The sequence below is a fragment of the Caloenas nicobarica genome, chromosome 3 (genome assembly GCF_036013445.1).
Source record: "Caloenas nicobarica isolate bCalNic1 chromosome 3, bCalNic1.hap1, whole genome shotgun sequence".
In the NCBI taxonomy this organism is placed as follows: domain Eukaryota; kingdom Metazoa; phylum Chordata; class Aves; order Columbiformes; family Columbidae; genus Caloenas; species Caloenas nicobarica.
In genome coordinates, this window is record NC_088247.1 from 112787310 (window position 1) to 112806416 (window position 19107).

Here is a 19107-nt window from a genome sequence, read left to right on the forward strand (position 1 = left end):
TTAATGGGGTTCTGGGGTTTTCCCCGAGATGAAGACATTCACTGAGGTCTATTCACTAAGCGAACAGAGAGATCGTGCAGTGATACTCAATACTTGGGGCCACTGCACAGAAAACCCCATTCATTGTTGCCAAGCCACGAGGGTCAGCCACACAGCTGGAGTTTCACCTGTGTATTTATCTATTTAAAGGGTAACTATCACTTGGGTTTTTCGCTCATGTTAGTAATTTCAGATTTCTACTCCAAAAGGATACACACAGGCACACACACATACATATGCATATATACATTTCCTGCTTGGCAGCCTGACCTGCAGTGTTGGTCTGGATGCTCCTCTCAGAGGCACAAACCATCTGCCCTTCCTGGCATGAACACGTGGAAACTGCTGAGGGTACCTCAGCTTGAGCATCAGGCTCCGTATCAATATATCACTATGACCCTCGGAGCTTATTTTAGGTACTCCTCAAAAAAAAAAAAAAAAAAAAAGGACTGTATTTCTACTTATATTTCATATCCAGGATGAAACGTACATCCTGCATCTGCATTTAGTCCTAGATTTTACTCTGTCTTTTTTAGCTGCTCAGAGTTTTCTGAAAAAAATTTATTGGAGTTTGAATTTTGCAATGTTCAGACTCATGAACAAAACCAGCAGAGTGCTGCTGCTTTTGGCTGTGCACATCAAAATGCTCTCCGTTTTAAGTTGTGGCCAGCACTTTCGCAAAATGTGGTTGAAAGTTATACTTTCTAACCTGGCTTTTATCATTGTTCTCAGGAAGTTGTAAAGAGTAAGCACTTTTAAAGTGAAATCACTTGACTTCCATAGTTCTGGAACTGGGCTTTTAAGGCTGGAAATGGCCCTCAAGGGCACAAAGACTTTAATGCTTTGAATTTTAGAAGTGTCTGAGCTTTTAGTTTCTGAATCGGGTCAGAGCTAAACATAATCTGAATACCGGAAATCTCAGATTAGAAGACAGGGTACATCTGAGAACATATCAGACTTGATACTTCACCATCAAGGATCTCACTGTTTGGACTGACAATTTCCCTGTCCCTGTTCTTTTTTTATAAGATTGAAATCTCACATCAAGAGATTGAACAGTTAATAAGCTAACATTGGCACAACACTGAAACAGAGAAATTAAGAGTGTGAAAATCAGAAAAAAGCTTGCTTGATGTGGTAAGCCCGATACTAGTCCTGCCAGTTGCCTTAAAACAGGCGGAGGCCAATTCTGCAACTCATCATGACTTAACCTTAGAAAATGCAGAAAAATAAATGTCAGTTCATATTACAGTCTCTATATAATTAAGAATTCTCGATAAGAATGAAGTTTTGTGCTGCGTATGACTTGGTAATGTCTTAACCATCGCAAAGTATGCATTATTTCTAGGTCCCCCGTGCAATGATTCGTATTCTTAACATCAGTGACTCCTTAGGTCATTACATGAATATACTAAGTCTGGAAGTGACTTTGTACTTTCCTTGCCACCTCAGAGTACACATCAGTGCATGGAGCTGTGATTGCTCATGCAGAGAGATGGGTTGTGTTACAGTCCTTGGAAATCTTTCTCTTTACAGCCACCCAGCGAGCTGCCGTGAGATCCTGTCTCACACAACATTAGGCAGCAGGCTTGAAATCTAGCAGAAGCCAAACCAAAGTCTGTCAGCTCTTCCTAAATGAATTTACAAATGGGGAATGAGGGAATGAGATGAATGGCATGGGATGGTTGTGCATGAGGACTGGGAAGCAACTAGAAATATTTGTAGAGATCTAAGAACACCACCCCAAAAATACACACATACTTTCCACCATTTAAATATCTTGTCTCTGGGTGGAAGCCAAGCATTTTTCTATTTATTTCCATGTATGCCAACAAGATACTAAGGAATTTAATTGCCTAATTCAAAATGTTAAGAAAATACCAGAAGGCTGAACATCCTGGAAAAGGACAAGGTGTCAGGGGGATGTTAACTCATCCAGCATCGTGTGCTGCAGGAAGGGAAGCATTTCCAGTTGCTGGTGCTGCGAGCTCGCTCCCAAATGTTTTGTGAAAAAGGGCTGCACTTGGTCTGCATGAGAAGCCAAGCTCTGCCTGCGGAAAGCATTGGGAACACATGCAGTGATATCTCTTGTTTCCAAGCGACCTGACGGTTACTCCCAATTTGCATTTCTAAGCGGAATTAGCAGAAAAAAGGAGATTTACACATTCCTTGCTGACTGGGCCCTGTTGGTTTGGTTTGTGCTCCATGCAGCAAGGCTCCTGTAAGAGCCCAAACCTCCCCGTTAATCTTCAGAGTGACAGGAGAGATGGGCTTTGCATGAAGATGACGGTGGACTTGTGCTCAGGATACTCCAGGCCAGACTGTGCCACAAATTCCCAATATGACATGACACAAGTCATCCAAACTCCCTTGGCCTTACTCATTTTCACAACAGGGATGTCAGTCTTGCCTGTTTAGACTTCAGCTCTCTGAGCAGAGAGAGAAAAACTTCTTATTACTGAGCGATTAAAGAAGGCTGGACAAACCCTCCTCATGCAAAAATTCTGCACCTGAAGGTAACGCTGGGCAGCTGCAGTCACTCCTAAGAAGTATTTGGCTATTATTTTTGTGCCTTGCAGGAAAACAGAGCTGTTGTAGATGGAGAGATCCTTGCAGTTGTCCTCCATTCCCTCTGTAATTCCTGGCTTTTATGAGGAGAGGCTTGTTCAAACTATTTGCAGATTTCCTGAGCGAGCACAGCCAAGAAAACCCTCTCCTGGTTCTGCACTGCTCCTGCTGCCAGTGTGGGGAAAGGAGACCCTGGGAGAACAGTTCTGATCCACGCAATGGTAGCAGCACGTTGGGTGCCAAGTCTCTTTGCTATGAAATGCTGAGGTGCATGTGGCAACACCCAAAACTCAGCCCAGGTGAAAGGAGATTATTCTAAAATATAATTTGTAGCTAAATAGTATTGTTTTAAATCCAGAAAAAATTCAACCTTGTTTCATACAGTTGCAAGCTTGCATGTCTGTGATTGCCTCCTGCCAAAAGGCCAGTTCCCATCCCAGATGAACAGCAGGAGCAAGCCTTGGATCCCAGCATTGATCAGGCTGCAGAAACCTGGTTGCCTTTCATAGTGCCCTGTAGCTTGGTGGTGCTCACATTTTCCACGGATCCAGGAACTAAATGTACCATTTATGGGTCCAGTTTAGAAATCTCTGGGAATAAGCAACCTCTTTGATTCACAGATGAAAGCAAGAGCACATTGCAGGCTGCAAGAAGATACATGGCTTAGCCAGGCCTTCTGTGGGACAAGCTGAATCCAAGGGGACAGGCCTGAAGTCATCATAATTAGTCAAGAGAGTATGATGAACCATAAGCAAGAGGCTGTCAGAGTCACTTTGCCCTTGGCTTTGCCATGGATGGAGCCAACACCAACAGACTGACAGCTTCTGTGTGCAAAGAGTCCTCCAGAATGCAACACCTGACCATAGCGCATGTTTCTTGTGAGGTCTGCTAAGTCTTTTTAGATTTATAACTAATATACACTTGTTTAACAAATGTAAACAGAAATCTGTTTATATGAGCATGTAGTATTTCTAGAAATACATGAATGCAAATACAAACGAATAAAAAGCAAACATGGAGTCAGGATCTCAGCAGAGCTGTCACAAATTAAACCATGGAGGTTATTTATGCAACTGGCACGTCACTCCGTGTGCTGGGTGGGTGAACATGACACAAGGCACCACTGTTGCGGAGAGAAAACCCTTCATCTGAGGACATGTATAGTTTGGTGTATATGTTCTTTGCATCCCCTCTTACATGGTGCTCAAGGAAGCTTCATTATTCAGCAGTGGAAAAGCAGCAACACAAAGAATAAAAGAGCAACGGCTTGGTTGTGTTATTGCCCTGGTTGTATGCATTATCACTTACCTACAGAAAAACTAAATCTGGGCTTTTCAGAAGTGCATGGTGGTGGCCTGACCAGCTCCCAACTGGAATTAACTGTAAAAATTCAGATGTACTCACCGGTTTTCCTGCAGTTTCCCCAGTCGGTTGGGCACAGCCAGGTGTCCGTTTTAACTGGGTTATTCCTCTTCCATCTTCAACGTTAAACCTCTCTGAGTGGGGACGGCAGTGCCAGCCACTCCAGATGTCTCTCCTCAGCGGCACTGGCCTCTGGCCAGCCCCGCAAGCTCCCACCGCGCGCCCTCAAAACGCGAGGCGGCCCTCGCTCAGCGGCCACGTCTGCTGGCCTTTCCCTCTGCTGTCCTCTTCTTCTTTGGGGTTGCTCTGCTTGGGCAAAACAAAACAAAATAAAAACGTCCCTTTGCTGTATTTAGCCCAGCCCAAAGCAGCCCGTGGAACGAGGGCCCAGGGAGAAGAGAAAGGAGAGCAGGACAGGAAGCTTGGCCGCTGTCATGGCCGCCGGGGCCTCCTGGGGCACAGTGCCAGTGGGCCGGGCTGCCCTGGGGGCGTCCTACCCCAAAACGTGCAAAATACCTGAAAAACACCTAAAAACCACTCGAAAATACACCTGCTCCCACGCTCCCTGCTGCATTAGCCTGAGGCTAGCAGCATTTGCCACTGAAAAACATAAAATAGATGAATTTTTTTCCTCAGAAACCCCGAGGTCTTGGGGTGGTGGCTCCGGTTATGGCTTTGTGTTTCCTCACACCATTTCATCTTCCCCTCATTTTCCAGCCAGCTGAATAACAATAAACGGTGTCATTTTGATATGATGTATTTATATTTACATGGTACATTTTAAAGCAATAGCTACACTGATCATACATATTAGAAACAATAAAAAAAGAAGTTAAGAACTAAAATGTACATCATACACTTGTATATATATATTTTTTTTTTTTTTTTTTTACACAGAGGTAAAAAGGCTTATAAAAATCAATACAACAGGGTTTTAACTTTTAGTATATAGATACAATAATGATGAGGCTTCAGGCACTTTAATTTGTTAACGTGAGCAATAGCTTGGAAAAAAAAAAAACAACCAAACAAAAAACTTTCCAGAACAGAAAAAAAATAATTTGGTTAATGTTTTGTTACCAGAGATACAAAAATAAAATCTGAATAATTTCTCTCAAATGATTGATGTCAGTATTGCAAAGCTGACTGGGAGAATGCTACACACTGTTCAGCAGCAGTGTGGAAATTAAGGAGGAATATTTACAAAAAACCACCTATTTCTATCATTGTGCCCTTACACCACTGCCTTCACAAACCAAATGACACACGCAGCAAAATCTACAAGTATTACAAAAACCCAAGAGAAGAGGGAGGAAGGGGAGAAAAAAAAATTTAAAAAGAGGGATTTAAAAAAACCCAAACCAAAACAAACAAAACAAAACCAACAAAACCCCAACAACTTTCATTTCCAGACATACAGAAAGGCTTGGAGTATGTCTATTTTACTTAAATAAATAGGGGCACTTCAAGACCGGACAAAAAGCTGTAAGATCTTTTTGTAGTGTTGTGCTTTATAGAGAGAAGATCTTACAGATGTTTGTTTATATGAAACAACTTTGAGAACAGAAATTAAAGAAAAAGGTTGTTCCATTAATTTTTTTTTTTTTTTTCGAGGCTGGCTTGATGTTTACTAGACACCATTGAGAGATTTGTCAACTGCTATTAGGCACAAAATATTTATATTTCATTCAGCAAACCAAGACACATCACCCAGAGTGTAATACTCCATCCCTTTTCCATTATCATTCTTTTTTTTTTTTCCCCAACCAAAAAATCCCCAGCAACTGCTACGAATTAAGCCTACCAAACTCTATAGTGTATAAGCACGTTGCATACTTAAATCATGGTCGACTAAAAAGCTGTGATTAACTCTCAGAGGAACTGTTGGGACATTCCACCAAGAAAGAATGGCAAGCGTTCCTTTTACATTTATTTGGCAAATTAATTAAAAAAAAAAATTCCTCTCTTTTAAGACTGATGTCAATGTGCAATAGAGGGAGGGAAAGGACATGCGCCCACTGGCAATTTACTGCAGAAAGAAATTATGGCAGGAACAGCAGTGCCAGCTTTGACAAGCCAATCCCTAGCTGCCTCAAAGTATTCAGATTGTACTATGCTAGTTAGAATTCACTGCGCTAAATAATTTTTTTTTAATAAAAATTATTTGGCTATTCCTTGTAATATATTAGAAAAATACTCTTTTTCCAAGCTAATTACAAGCCTTGTACACAAGACAACATGACATTAAAAAAAAAAAAAAATTAAAGTAATCTTATCCTGCTGTATGCACCTTATACATCCACTTGACAAATCTGGGTGGTGAACTGGGGAGGGAAAAGCCAGGGAGATGCTTCGGTCTGGCTCCTGCAAAGACTCACATGCTTAATCCTACACACAGACTCACAGAAATGCCAGTTGCACGCACAATACGTCAAGACGTATGTAAGCATCTGGAGGACTGGGACTGCAGGTCAGGAAATGGAAGTGGTGGTCAACATCCTGGCTCTTGATTTTAAGTATCTGTTTAGATTGCTAAATGTAGTTTCTACCATGGACGTGTATGTTCTCATGCTCATGTATTGTACAGAAAACAAACAAACAAACACGATTTTCCATATAACCCACCACTTAATGCAGCATTTCCCCAGAATTGCCATAATAGTGCTTTTGACATTGCATTGTTAGTAATTCTTTGCATAACAACAATTTTCCTCATCTGGAACCTTAGTGTTTTATTCACAGATCATTACATGGCTGGCTAATGAAGAAGTTCCCTTTCTTTGGGGTAAAACTCTGAAAACAGTTTTATTTTTCCAATGTTATTTAGGGAAAAAAGAAAACCCTAAAATTGAAGTTTCCCTTTCAAGTAGTGGTCTGAAATGATTACAGGTAAGGAGAACTACTAGATTCTCAATGGTTATGTGACTATGGTAACTGAGCCTTGCTTTCTGTTCACAGAGATTTGTGAACAGAGAAATAATTTGTTTGCTGAAGGAAATGACGATGGACTCTAGAAGAGAAACTGCAGCTTAGATGGCTATTTTGGCTTTGGAAAACAGAACAAAAAACCCAAAGAAAACCAGCAACAGAAATACTGTGTTGTGGTACAAGTTTGTTACTAGCATACCTTCTATACACACACAATAACTTGACGGCAAGTTAAAATATCTTCCAAGTGAGATTTCATTCACTACACCACCCCGTTTCTAGAAATGCCAAAGCTTGCTGACGCACTGGTGGTACCACACAAGCCGAGGCAAGACGGACACAACCTGGAGATGTTCTACAATCCACCACCATTTGAAGCAGTTCTTTTCTCAAACTCATTTTAACTGAAAAAAACCCCAAAACAAAACATGTACAAGACAGTCTGTTTTGATTACAGATTAATAATACAAAAGTCTATGCTGTAGGTTAGTTAGTTAGAACACTTGATGAGCAAATCAATGCAGTGTGAGGCCCAGACGACCACATGTGAAGTGATCCGACCTGGCGGTTTCCTGGATGCTGCTGGGCACAGTGGCTGCATCAAAATGAGTGATCTCAATGCTCCAAAACCAACGTGTTCCTCGAACTACAGGAAAAACATAACACTTTGAATGCATCTGTAGTCATCCAGCAGCTTTGTGTTTTCCACCACAGCACCTGCACATGACCCCACAGTGGTAACAAGCCCGAAGCGGCAAGTAACAGCACATACATGGAGCAATGAAAGACAAGGCAATAAGGGCCATCCACCGGAGGCAAAACATTTCATCACTGGTGTCGCACGAGCAAGGATCTGTATAGTCTCCTTCTGGATCGGACATACAGTGATAGAGCATAGTGTCTGCGCACCACATACAGCTCACTCGATGGATGCAAGTCTTGACGCGGTCTGGAGCATCCTGGCATTGACCCCGTTTGTTCTCCTCGTGGTTGAACATGTCCCTGCAGTACACGCACCGTGACCTCTCACCATCTTCCTTCCGCCTGGGCTTGAATTTGACAGGTTGAGTCTTTATCACAGCACCCTTGATATCTTCACCCAGGTCAAAGTCCGAGTTGTCTACGTAAGGATAAGTGTATTCATGTTTTGAGGCCTCACTTTTGGCAAAACGTACGTAGGAGTCCATGTCATCAGGATCAAAGTTCTTTCCTCTTGCTGGGGCATGGCGATAGTCCTCGTATCCAGTCATCCAAATCTTTTCCCGAGGATTGATGCGCACTATCTCCTCATCATCGTCTGGAAAGTTGACGTGCCGGTAGGATCGTGCTACTGACTGTGGAAGTAGGGACAGAGATGGGAGAGTGAGAAAAGATAAATAAGCTCACTTTGCTATCAGCAATCACTGTCTCCTTGCTTAGTGACCCACCACAGAGTCTGAGCCTTTGGCTCAGGAACTGTCACACACCTACAAGGGTCTGTGTGTGCACGGTACAACATAATCACAGTTTTATATCAACTTTTGTGTTTTCTTTGTTATAACTGGAAGCCATTTAAAGCTAACTGAAGGGGAAAGGAGCGGAAAAAGAAGGGTGGAACAAGTCCTTCAGAGGTGTGGGGGGAAAACCAAACACCAGTCTCAGCTACAGCAGACAAAGCCCTTCAGGTGGCAACACTGAGAAGAAACCTTACTTGTTCTAGATGGTAGTGGTCAGAGCTATAATGGTCGTGAAGGTGTCCACGAGTGCAAATTCTTCGATGTTCGCAGGATGCAGGAGAAGCCAGAGTTCGCACAGGCTGTTCCCTTTTTTGAGAGGAGTTAGAGGAGCTATCCGTAGCATTCTGGTTTAAATGGAAAGGGGGGAAAAAAATCGTCATACATTCAGCTGTTACTGCGCACGGTATTAAAAGAGATGTTTTACTATTCATTGACTTTGTGCACACCTGCAATATTGGCAACACCTTACAGCAGGCAGTTTCATAAAGTTTCACATAAAATACTTGAAAGAGGTAGATCTGTTGCCAGGCCATAAATGCTGTCGCCACACACATGGAAAAATAACATGCCACAGCCTACGCATGACATGTTCACCAGCACCACTTGTATTCGCTTGGCATGTTATTTGTTATACTGGGCATTGCAGGATGCTGAACATTAACACTAGAAGCTACCTCTGAAGAACGAAGTTAAACTCCATGAAATGAAGCAATCGTGTAAGTCCTGTGGGCAGAGTATCTGTGTGCCCAGGCTGTACTCCACTAGTTACACAGGCTATAAAAATACCGGCAATTTTATTAACCTGCAGGCACCACATTAAGACAAAAACTCCTTTACATGTCCTTCTCCAAACACTCACCAAATTCCAGTTCATCACAGGCTACTTGAATAATCAGTTTTCCTTTAAAGACTTCAGGGTTTTTTTTCTTGCTTTGTCACTGATCTCTAATGTGCAATGAATGTTACTTGTGTTTTTATACATTCCTGGCTCACAGTGAGCACTTTCTTTAAGTTAATTAGTTACATCAGTTACACAGCAACGATCATGAAAGGGTGAAATATCACACAATAACATGCTGTTGCCAATACCTGCAGCTTCTTAATATACATATTTCTCCTTCTGGAGAAATACACAATGGGGTACCAGTCTTAGCCATCTTCTCTCCACAGCCCTTCCTTGGTTAAAATAGTCTCTATACAGTATCAAGACATTCAGAATTTTGCCCATTAATTCTTTTCATAGACTGGTTGGGATTTTTCGTATTATCACGAATATCAGAAGGCAGCTGTTAAATGCACTGACAGATCAGGAGCAGGAAAAAGAGCCTCCATGCACCATGGTCAGACAAGCGGTAACATTGCATGTGCCTAAAATATTGGTGCTTTGAAGGGAGAAAAATCTCCACCCCCCTCCAACTAACAACCCATGCTACAGCTATGCTGAGTCCAAGGGAGAGGTTTCCATTTGCCACAACAGTCAGCTAGAGACACAACCTCAACAGGGGAGAAAGGTTGTATCAGCAGTGGAAGCAGACTGGTTTTACCTGAAAAACCTTCTCTCCTTGTCAAGAATGCACTCTATAAATATTATTTTCCAATGACTCGTACCAGACGCGTCTCTTACTCCAAGAATACAAGAATGCTCACTGTGGATATTTGTTTATGCTGAAAACAACACTCTGCAAGCCTGTCCAAAGGCGAGCACACCTTAAAGCATTACAACACAAAAGAGATGTTGATCCTTAAGTATTGCACTTAAAAGCACTGAATTCCCAACTTACTTTGTAGAAAGCAAATATACAGATCTGTTTGCAGTGTGATGTAAAGCCAGGCTGGGTTATCTGAGAGCTACAACAGGCAGGATGGGTTTTGAATGGCTGACCCACCCACTAGGAACAGACGTTTAAGGTCTTTCTTTTTTGTGTGTGTTGTTTTTTGGTTTTTGGTTTTTTTTTAAAACGAGTATCTAGAAGCAGAACAACTCTTAAGACAGTTAACAACACCTCTAAAATGTAACTGCAGTGATATTCAGGCTCTTTTTAAAAAGTGGTTTGATCAGCCCAGTCTTCATAACTTATTAGACAAAGGCAGTTCAAATCTGGTGTTTAAACCCTTCGGAGTCAATTCTTGTGCCTCTAACTTTAGGTCCTACAATATCTAGCACATTTTGGGTACATTTCAAAAGAAAATTAGCAGCTTCTACAAGTAAGTACTTCATAATAACATTAAGCTTCCAACCTATTTGGAAAACAGAGAAGAGCCGGATGTAGTTACAACAGCCGCCTCATTCAAGCACCTTTTTGCAGCACTGTACGTGGTGCAGACCCAGATGCCGAGCTGTAATTTAAGCTTCTCAGAACAACAACAGAAAGGCACACACCCCATAGTCCGGGCAGCCTTAGTCTCTAGCACATTCTCAAAGTTAAACTTTGACTGGCATGACCCAAAAAGGAGGCAGGGCCTTAACATGGTGCTGTGCCATCCAGCAGAACCCTTTGCCTTTACTGGAACCGCGGCTGAGCTCTGCTGGGACAAGCCTTTCGTGGACATGCTCTGAAAACATTGTGGGTGCTCACGGTCAAAATAATGAAGCCTGGGAAAATTACCCAACTGGCGGAGGTTGCGCATACTGGCCTGCAACCTCCTCACCCTCCTAGATGAAAATAAAAATCCCGAACTGGATAGAACTGCTAGATAATCTCAGCAGGGCAGCTGGGAGCTATAACCAGCCCTCCACGCAGTGTGCTGTTTGCTGCCTCTCAGGGAGGCAGGATTTCTGCAATAGGCAGTTGGAAAAGAGGCTGTAGGGATTTTTATCTTGCCTGATTCTTATCTACCCATGCTTTCCTCCACACCTTACCCTCCTTCAGACCCGGCAGGGCAATCGAGCCTCTCCTCCACATGTGTTGACATGGCTACAAAACCTGTTTGCAGCATACCACAGAGGCTGTGGCTCTGGCCTCCGCTTTCACCTTATTAAAAGTTGCTGCATTTCCACATTCAGTGTCCTCAGATTAGAGGGGCAGCGTGCCAACACAAACACTTACTCTAAAGTGCCCAGAAAGGGAGAACGTGAGCTATCCCAGACCAGGTCTCTGCTTGCTCGTTTGTAAAAATGTTCACACTGCCTCCTGGTTGGTGATGCTAAAGGCAACTGGTTCACAAATGCAGTGTCCGCAGGGTTACTTTGCTGACCATCGGCTTGGATAAGCACCCTTGCTTTCCAACAAGGTCCCCCAAAGCTTCAAACTTCTGTAAGAGAAGAGAGAAGGCTCTCGACACACAGGAATGAATGGGGGAAATGGAGGTAGATAATAGCACGCTCCCAAGCAGGAGGTCACCAGTGAATCCCACAGGCTCCTACACCTGCACTGGTGAGCATACTCATCAATGATCTGAAGAGAGAGGTGAACAAAATGACACAGTTTTCAGATGAAACTTAAGTTATTCAAGATAGTAAAAATGAAAACTGCCCCTGAAAACTTGCTTAAGAACTTCATAATGCTAAGAGGTTGGATAATAAACAAAAAAAATTATCCTTAGAGTGCAAAGTGATGGAAACACCTTGATCTGCCATGTACAATGATGCACTCTGAGCCAGCTATCGCTGCTCGGGAAAGACGTCTTGGGGTTAAAACAGACAGACCTGTGACACTGTCAGCTTGGTGGCTCAGTTCCACCCTGTGTCAACAAGGGTATTTCCACCCAGCTCACAGAGGACAATGGAGAATATGGGACAGTTTCTCAACAACACTTAACTAAATTGCCTGGGTGTTTCCAGCCTAGAAAAGAGATGATGGAAATGATGGACATGAAGATTGGAAGGGAAGAAGTCAGTAGTCCCACGAGAATGCGAGTAGGAAAAGATGATTCTGGTATTTGGATTCTGGTATCCTTCAGAAGAGAAGATGGTGAGGCTTTCACTGCAATGGGCTCAGATAAGGTTCAAAGAGAAGGAGGTACTTCTGACAAGGCCCATAGTTAAAAAGTGGTTTGAGAAGCCATACAGAAACGAAGTAAGTGACTGAGGATCAAAGGCACGATTATGCTCCGGCCTTCAACAGCATACTGTTCCCTCAGTACCACTCCACTGGGATTGAACCTGGACTTGATGACTGGCAAAAATCAGGCACGTTCTCGAAGAAAAGACACTCTCATCTTCAGCCAAGTGCCACTGCGAACAAATGATGGCAAGACTTTGTCAGTGATGGAAGTGGGGAACAACTTCCATCCCCAACAACATGACTGGGTCCTCGCTAGGATTTTCTACCACCACCATAGCTGTGAAAATTTTGGGGAGGCTGGTGGAGCGGAGAGACATGAGAGGTTTGTTGTAGGTCACCCAAATGCTACACACTCGCCTACAGGAATATATCTACAAAGGACGTGGCCTCCAGAGCCAGGCTGCTTCATCGATGGAAAAACATGTCCCAAACCATTGATACACCAGTCTGCCAGCGAAACGCTGTCTTCCTCTAAAGCCCGTTGAAACCAATCCAGTTCCAGTATTTGTTTTTGAGGGAAAACTACTGAAAACATGCCTAGTAACCACATAAGAGAAATGAACCCAAAACTGAAGTTGCTGGAACAGGGAGTCCAGTAAGAAACTCTGTTTCAACATGCCCTCAACGCTCAATTAGAGAAATTTGTGCTGCACATACTAGAGCTTTGCGACTGCTATGGCGGTCACGAAGTCTTGTGGTTTCACTGCTTGGGTAACAAAATCATTAATCATGAACCATAATAGTAATTTTATAAAACCCATGCTACACATTTCCTTTTGCAAGCGAGCTGTACATATCTGGGCGAGCACACGTACCGCATGTTTGATATGGCTGCTTTGAGAAACAACACCAGGCTTGTACATGCAAATGATTGCATTGTGATCATTTAAACATTTTTTATTAAAAGTGTCCCAGTTTCCCCCTCAGACTTTCAGAAGCAACTCATTAAATTAAAACCCCCTAGTCATTAGTAAAGAAGATCATGTTAATCATTTACTACTGTTTACTTCTCATTGAAATGGATTTGTTACACAAGAACGGCTGGCTAATCCAGTGCCAAAGTAATAGTCTGAGATAAGCATCTATCATAAAAATGAACATGAAAAAGAAGTCTCCTGTTGCTCCTGAAAATGGTCTGATCACCTTGCCTCTAATGGCTTTACAGAATAGTTTCACCCCGTGTGATGCAACATTCAAGGGTGAATATGAAAAAGAAGAAAGATTCATGTCAAAACTGTGAACCAATACAATCTGCAGCAGCTTGCCAGAAATCAGTTGCTGGAAGGATATTATAGAGCTCTATCACTTGTAACTTCCAGAAGTGCTCTCAGCCAGCTAAGGCATTTGCAGGATTGATGTCAAAAATACTTGTGGGTCAAGCAAGACTCCCCTCTTATCCCCTCTAAGATTTTCATGGTTACAGGAGGTGGGGAGGGCAAGGGAGAATAAAAGTATCAAGAAGTTGAACGAGTAGTTTGTGCAAGTTATGGTCCTAAAGGAATAAAAAACCTATGCCAGCCTGGCCTTTGAAAAGAGCAAGCCCTCTACAAGCCAACCCACTCTCTACCGCCACGATCCACTTTGCTCATCTCCCACTGCCGTGCAAACCCGCTCGCTGCGCTGCCTGTATCTGAGGGGACTGCTGACGTGCAGCATGGAAATGCAACACTTGGTGGGGGCTCCAGGTCCTGTCTTTACCAAGGCAGCCTTCTTCAACAGCCAAACCTTCTGTAGCACCTCCTGTGTTTAATTTGGGAAGCCTGGACATAGAATCATAGAATCATTTTGGTTGGAAGAGACCCTCAAGTCCAACCATAACCTCACTCTGGCACTAAACCATGTCCCTAAGAACCTCATCTACGTGTCTTTTAAACACCTCCGGGGATGGTGACTCCACCCTTGCCCTGGGCAGCCTGTTCCAGTGCTTCACAACCCTTTCTGTGAAGAATTTTTTCCTGATATCCAATCTGAACCTCCACTGGCACAACTTGAGGCCATTTCTTCTTGTCCTATCACTTGCTACTTGGGAGAAGAGACCAACATCCTCCATGCTACACCCTCCTTTCAGGTAGTTGCAGACTCCCCTCAGCCTCCTTTTCTCCAGGCTGAACAGCTGCAGTTCTCTCAGCCACTCCTCATAAGATTTATTCATGTTCAGAAGGAGCCCACTGCCATCTTGTCGTCTGAAAAGACATCTCTGCCATCCCCAGGATAAGAAACCCAGCTCTGTCACCCATCCACCTCTTGAGGATAAGCCTAGAAAAAATGACAGCTGGCCATCTCCATCCTCCTCCCAGCCATACCCAAGCACCTCAGGCTGTGACCCGCAGGCAGCCGGAGCCCTCTGGTCGTGTGCTCTGCCCAGCTGCCAGCCCTTGGGAGACCTGGCACAAGCCAGCTCTTCTCTGCTTGGCCCTTTTCTTTCACTGGAGTAAGGCAAAACACAGCTGTGCTATCAGTACGGAAAGGAAAAAATGATAAAGTCGGCGAAACGGTACAGCAAGGGAGCAACACCGAGCTCAGTGCCAACCTGGTTTATCTGCAAGAGCCTCCACTGTTTACAAACTTCACAAAGAGGAAGCCTGAGAGCTATTTCGGACGCGCAGCAAAGGAACTTCCACCTTTCCAAAGAAATTGAGATAAAATATAGTCTCCCAGAATTCCCTCAGCTTAATCTTGCCAGAACGAGTCTTTCCTTTCCCCTCTAGCTTTTTTTTCTCTTTTTAAGCCTGAAGAGATATAGCACTTTTGAATTTCACAGAGAGGGGGAGAGCAGAAATCCTAATTTTTGTCTCAAAACACCTCTTTCTCTCTATTCGAGAAAATTAGAAAGGGAAGCAGTTGACATTTTCCATCCACCTCTAAGTGTGCTCTGTATACTCAGGACAGCCCACTTCAAAGGGGGCTTAGATAATTTAAGTATTAAGGAAGGAAAAGGTTCAGTGTGAAAAATCTTTTAAGATGTGAGACTCCTGTCTCCTGAGCACAAGCTTTTAATTTGTCATGGCAAGATAAAGCCACAGAAGAAAATGCTTTTGTCAAATTCCTGTTTGTTGCCTGTCAAATGAAGACAAGGAAGAAATGGTATTGAAGAAAACCGCTTCCATACATTTTAGAAACGTTTTGACAGCCTCATTCACCGAGGAACGCTGGAGTTGAATCTAGTACTATGCCCTAGCAGAGAACCTGAAGGAAAAGCTTCATGTCAGATCATATTCCAGTACAGTTCAAAGACAAATCGGCTGTAAACAACCAGTACAATAAGCACAGATTCAGATTCTTTATAAACCAGAACATGACTATGAATTTCTCAAATTTTTGGACTGTTTCCTAGTCACCTCTTACACAAATACCAATACAAAGTGCAGAAAGCTAGCTAGTTTTACTGCTACCTTTTTTATTTTTACTTTTTCATGTTGTGGTTACAGCTTTTAGTGCCAGAAAGATGCTAGTGGCTGTGCTGTCTTAAGTCAGCAAAACTTAAGGAACATTTACAAGGATTTGGTGCACAAGATCATCTCTATTAAGCTAATGCTAAACCCGCTCCTGGCATCACCAGTCAGTTCTGCATGGACAACAGATGTGGCTTAACAGCTCACTTCGAGGAGTAAAAAGAATATATGAGAATCAGACACGGTTAAACGATACGGCAAACACTCAGATGTGGTGAGGGGGAAACCTCAGCAACATTTTCCTGTTTCACTACTTGCCAGTGATATGAGGTGTCAGACGCATCTCTGCAAAAATAAGCAATTGAACAGACACAAAAAGAAAAAGACAGGACCCCATTTTGCTCAGACTCAGCCCAGAACCAGAGACTACAAGCAGGTCCACGTGACATTTCCTTCCCACAGGATAGCCCTTGTCTCGCCCTTACCACACCACCGGGCTCGCGTACTGCCTCAATGCAAGGAAAACCCTTTACATCAGGTACTTATAAAGGAAAACCAGAATGTTGTAAAGGGAAAAAAAACCCCAAATAAACCACATGCCCCTGTTACTGGGGCTACTCTGCAAGCAGAAGAGTGATCCCACGGCACAGGGGTGAGATGGGGATGGCCCTGCCTGCCCACAAGGTGCTCATGTCCTCGTCGATCTGGAGAGTCTCACCTTACCAGGACTTCTACATTTCCTTCTTCATTTCTGGAACTCCTCCTTGCTGTGGCCTGACCGGATTTCTCCACACTGAGATGAGCTACATCACTTCAGGGGGATATTTTTACCTAAACCCGCAAACTGTTTAGACCAACCAATTGCTTAAACTCACCCAGGGACAGAGGCAGGCTTTTCCTTTTTGCATAAAGGGTTCCTTTAATCTGCTTATACCTTGGAAATGTCATCCTGGTGCGGACTACAGCCTTGTCGAGATGATCAGCTGCGCAGTATTTGTGTTTGTACAGCTCCAAAAAGATTAGCAAGGCCTCCTCTGACAAGTAATATTAGCAGAGGACAACTGTGGTAAGGTGGCTAAGGCCAGGAGAGACAGGCCACCGAGGTCTGTGCTGCTGTGGGGAGGTGACGGTCCCTGCTCCTCCATCCCACTGGTCCCACCACCTGCTCTGTATGCACCCTTGGGTGAAGAACCACAGGAATCCAGCTCAGAATCATTTTCACATCAGCTTCACATCTCTCCCGTAGAGACTCGTGCCCTGATGGCATAAGAGGGTCTCCAGGTGAACCAAGGGGCAGAGATGGGGGGTCCAGAGGGGAAGGCGGGTACCAGCTCGTCTTTAAAGTTTCTGTCTTTGACCTGCTAGTCATCAGCACAGCTGCAATTAATTTGGAAAGCACTAGCTCCTAATTTTAAGGTGTTAACAGTGAACCGGGCATATCCATGCTGCCAAAAAGCTTTCTTTTTGCAAGAGGGGTAGAAATGCTAGGAAATAAAGGAGGAAAGCTCAGCCGGGGGGGTGTTAAACACAGGACGTGCACAGGAGATAGCAAGAGCCTGAGCCGCTGCTGAGCGCAGCCGGGAACAGAGATCTCCACGTAACTCAAGGCTGAATCTCTGCTCTCCTGTACAGTAATTTCCAAGGGGTGGGGAGAGGATGAAAATAAGGCCAAGGGCTGGGAAATGCTAATAAAAATTAGATTAGCTAAGCTAAAAGAATTGGTGTACCTAATCCATCATTAATATCTTTGTTATGTACAAATTCAACATTTCAGCCTCTCAACTCAGCAGCGTGCTCCTCCTATATGACATACCAGGTTACAAACGGAGGAGAAAATACAGTTAAATACAAACTTCCCCTAGACTGATATTTTAAGAAGTCAGTTAGGGGTCATTTATTCACACAGTCATAAGCATCCACATTATTTTAGCTGGAATTCACCACCAAAATAGAAACCAACAGCTGATGCAAACTTTTAAAATACCCTCTTCACATGCACTGCAAATATGTCAGGCTCCACTTAAAAATGCAATGGTACTTATTTACTTCTGCCTTTCCTTCTTCTTTTGCAGACAGAACCAGAGACAGACGAACTGCTTCCTATAATCACTTCTGATTTAATTTTTGTAAAATATTTACGAGATACAGGGCGAGCAGACCCTTAGCAAAACACATTAGGCAGGTGAGGGAAGGAAACAGGGCTATTTAGATGCAGTTGTTTATAATGCATTTCTGTACTGGGCAGAGGTCCATTTTGAGCTCCCTGGACTCTTATATTCTGTTATTTGCCCTCAGTCGCTACCAAATACATGCCTGGGGGCAGAGGGAACACCATCCCGCGGTATTTTGTCAGTCAGAAGGTTTTTTGCTGTTGTTGTTGTTTTCCTCTCTTTAAAGAGGTGAACGGGGGAGCCTGCTATTTTGAAGGAAAAAATAATTCTTGAAGCCTCATGTAAAAGCACATTTCATTGTTTAGCTTTACCAAACTCCTCCTTTCCCTTCCCAAACTCTCCAAAAAAAGAAACTCCAAACAAAAAAAAAACCAAACCCCAAACATTTGAGAGGATGCAACCAAATTATAGTTAGACTAGCAAAACTCGGGTGTGCACTCCAAGCAGCCTGAAGTCTTATTTCTTTTCTACAAGACAACAGATTGAAACCAGATTTGCCAATGTTTAAACAGTACGCGGAAATTATAGGCTCCCTCCCGAAGAGCAGGGCAACGTAGTCATTTGCCCTGCAGTTCTGACTCAGCCTCCTCCCACATCACTGCCAAGACGGATGCTCCAGCTTGGCACCTGGGGGCAAATACTTTCCCCTCTTCTAAATTACGCTGAGGCTGGGACACCGGGGCCGAGCGCGGCCGAGCGCGGCTTTGCCGCTCACTCCAGACCCGCATCCCTCCAGCCCCACCAGCGCTGCCGGGTTACGTGCCAGGTGGTGATTCCCTAATCCCTTTCTGTCGCGGCACAGGAAATTGTCAATCAGTGCTCTGTCCCCTCGCCAAGGCTGCGTCCTTCCAACTGCATTTACAGCCCGTGAGGGGTCCACTCTGCCTGTCACCTTCAGAGCTGGTACCCAGGGCCAGGCGAGACACCCCAAATCCGGCCAGTGTCCCCAGCGCCTCCTCCTGCAAGTGCCCCAGGACAGAGCATTTTGTTCAGACGCTGCAGCAGGAGAGATTGCAGCTTACAGATATAGCTGCTTGCTGAAAGTGACTTCCTTAGGCTCTATACTTAAATAATGGAAAAGGACATCTTCTGTCTTTGCAAAATTTTCAAAGACCTCGCAGTTGAAAAAGGACTTCAAAGGTGAAAT

The 19107-nt window shown here is 43.8% G+C and overlaps 1 protein-coding gene across 1 annotated transcript in view; it reads right to left on the reverse strand.

Annotated features, from left to right (window-relative positions):
* Positions 1-4887: 4887 nt before the first annotated feature.
* SPRED2 (sprouty related EVH1 domain containing 2) overlaps positions 4888-19107 on the reverse strand; it is a 66461-nt gene continuing 52241 nt past the window's right edge. The window contains exons 5-6 of the mRNA XM_065631200.1: positions 8588-8737; positions 4888-8231 (exon numbers count right to left, since the gene is read on the reverse strand). Of these exons, the coding sequence (XP_065487272.1) occupies positions 7581-8231; positions 8588-8737 (801 nt within the window). The 3' untranslated portion in view covers positions 4888-7580. The remainder of the gene's footprint in view (positions 8232-8587; positions 8738-19107) is intronic.